General features: G+C 49.5%; 1 protein-coding gene across 2 annotated transcripts in view; it reads left to right on the top strand.

The window, feature by feature from the left end:
- Window positions 1-480: 480 nt before the first annotated feature.
- Window positions 481-1,862, top strand: part of rcor1 (REST corepressor 1) — a 14,131-nt gene continuing 12,749 nt past the window's right edge. Inside the window, exons 1-2 of one of the 2 annotated variants that reach the window (XM_015374933.1) lie at window positions 481-919; window positions 991-1,050. In XM_015374933.1, the coding sequence (XP_015230419.1) occupies window positions 730-919; window positions 991-1,050 (250 nt within the window). In that variant the 5' untranslated portion in view covers window positions 481-729. The remainder of the gene's footprint in view (window positions 920-990; window positions 1,051-1,862) is intronic. The other variant, XM_015374934.1, reaches the window with a different exon arrangement.

Here is a 1,862-nt window from a genome sequence, read left to right as displayed (position 1 = left end):
AAAATGGAGAACAGATAAGCAGATCATGGCTTGTCTACAGTGAAAAGAAGGACTGGGTTATTTACTTTGGCCTTTTTGGAAACACAAGAAGCAATCAGCTAAGAGAACTTAGTGCTTGGAAAAAATCTTTCATTCCTTTAGAGACAGCATGAACAGTCAGCTGAGTACAAAACATAGAGGAAAACTACAAGAAAAGAGGGACAAAACCTAGAACAAATAATGGATGTCTATTCTATTAACATTTCTCTATCTGTAGAATGGGTCTGTTTTATGTGTTGTTTTCTCAGTTGGGGGGGGCCCCTGCCTATCTTTGCCCAGGGCCCCACATTTCTTAAATCCGCCTCTGCATTAATCAAATTTATTTTATAAATGAATATTAATATTAATCTCCAATTGTTGATTTTTAATAAGCTGTGTGCTGGTGGTGAGCGGGTCTTATGGGAGCAGGTTCTGCAGCAGCACTGTTGAGGATGACCTGTGATGGCAGCAGAGATCCTCTGAGCTGCTCACATCGATCAGCCTCACATGCTCCGCTCTCCCGGATCCTTCTGGACCTGCCTCTCGGTACCGGTTCTGTTCGGGCCGCTCTCTGTCTGTCGGCCCGCTCTCTTTCCTGGTCTCGGTCGCCGCTCGCCGAACTTTTCTGACGGCTCGGACTTTTCTGGGCTGCTTGGGTTCAGGCAGGAAGCTAACAGGCTAGCATTAGCCTGAGCCGGCTCCGTCCTCCTGATGCCGACGATGCTGGAGAGGAACTCGGAGGCTCCGGGGAAGAAGAGGGGCCGAGCCCCGGCCGGAGGCGGCAGCGGCTACCCCGCAGCGGCGGCGAACAACGGCAGGAAGAACCTGTCCGGTACCGAGCCCGGCAGCCAGAACTGCTGGGAAGAAGGAAGTTCAGCTTCCAGCAGCGACGAGGACCATGGTGGGTAGCCGCGGTCACCGCGCTGACTCCGGCTCTCCAGCCTCTAAAGCTCTGCTGTGTTCTGCACTCAGGTGGAGGAACGATGCGCGTTGGACCGCAGTATCAGGCCGTGGTTCCGGAATTTGACCCGGGTAAGAACCGGAATTTAGCTCAGGAGAGACCCGAGGCGGCGTGGTAGCCTCGAACAATCGGCGAACAGAACTGCATCCTCCAACCGGCTGCTTCCAGATTAAAGCCGCCTGGTTGCAGCTGGTTCTGTGTGCTGGTGTTTAAATGCTTTTACTGGTTTTTTAGGCATTGGACTGATTTCCAGGGGCGGTCTGAGCTCGAACTGGGCCCAGCATGGAGTTAGAGATGGGAACTTTTCCAACTGCTACCACCTAGCAGCTTAGCTAACAGCCGTTTAACATGTTCCGGAGTTTGTGGTTTACACTCAACATCATCAATAACAAACATGAGCGTCAATAAGCTGTAAAAACCCGGATTGATCTCACAGCTGAGTCTGTAGCTTCAGCCTAATTCCTTCCTCCACGTCATGATTCATGTTTCAAAAGTCATTTTAGACCAAATCTGATGTGATTCTGGTGATAGCTGGGGAACTAAATTGTATTTTCTGAGATCCAAAGCCTTTCCAGGTCCATACAACTTGGTTCTGGTTCTGTATAGACGTTCAGTCCCATCCATGGCATCCAGCCTTAGGTGGGACATGGAGACCAGACTCCATTCCTCCGACCAATCACAGCCTATGACCAGGGATGGCCGCTGCTTTTCTCAATAATGTTCAGTTTATTTCTATAGTGCCAATTCACTTCAGCATTCAGAATCTATTTTATTGTTTACTGATTCATTGACTCTTCAGCAATCCCTCACACTAAGCATTCTAGTAGCGACAGTGGAGAGGAAAAACTCCCTTTTAACAGGAAGAAACCTCCAGCAGAACCAG

This window comes from Cyprinodon variegatus, unplaced genomic scaffold, assembly GCF_000732505.1.
Source record: "Cyprinodon variegatus isolate N-32 unplaced genomic scaffold, C_variegatus-1.0 Scaffold110, whole genome shotgun sequence".
NCBI classification, from domain to species: Eukaryota; Metazoa; Chordata; class Actinopteri; order Cyprinodontiformes; family Cyprinodontidae; genus Cyprinodon; species Cyprinodon variegatus.
This window is presented reverse-complemented; position numbering and strand designations above follow the sequence as displayed.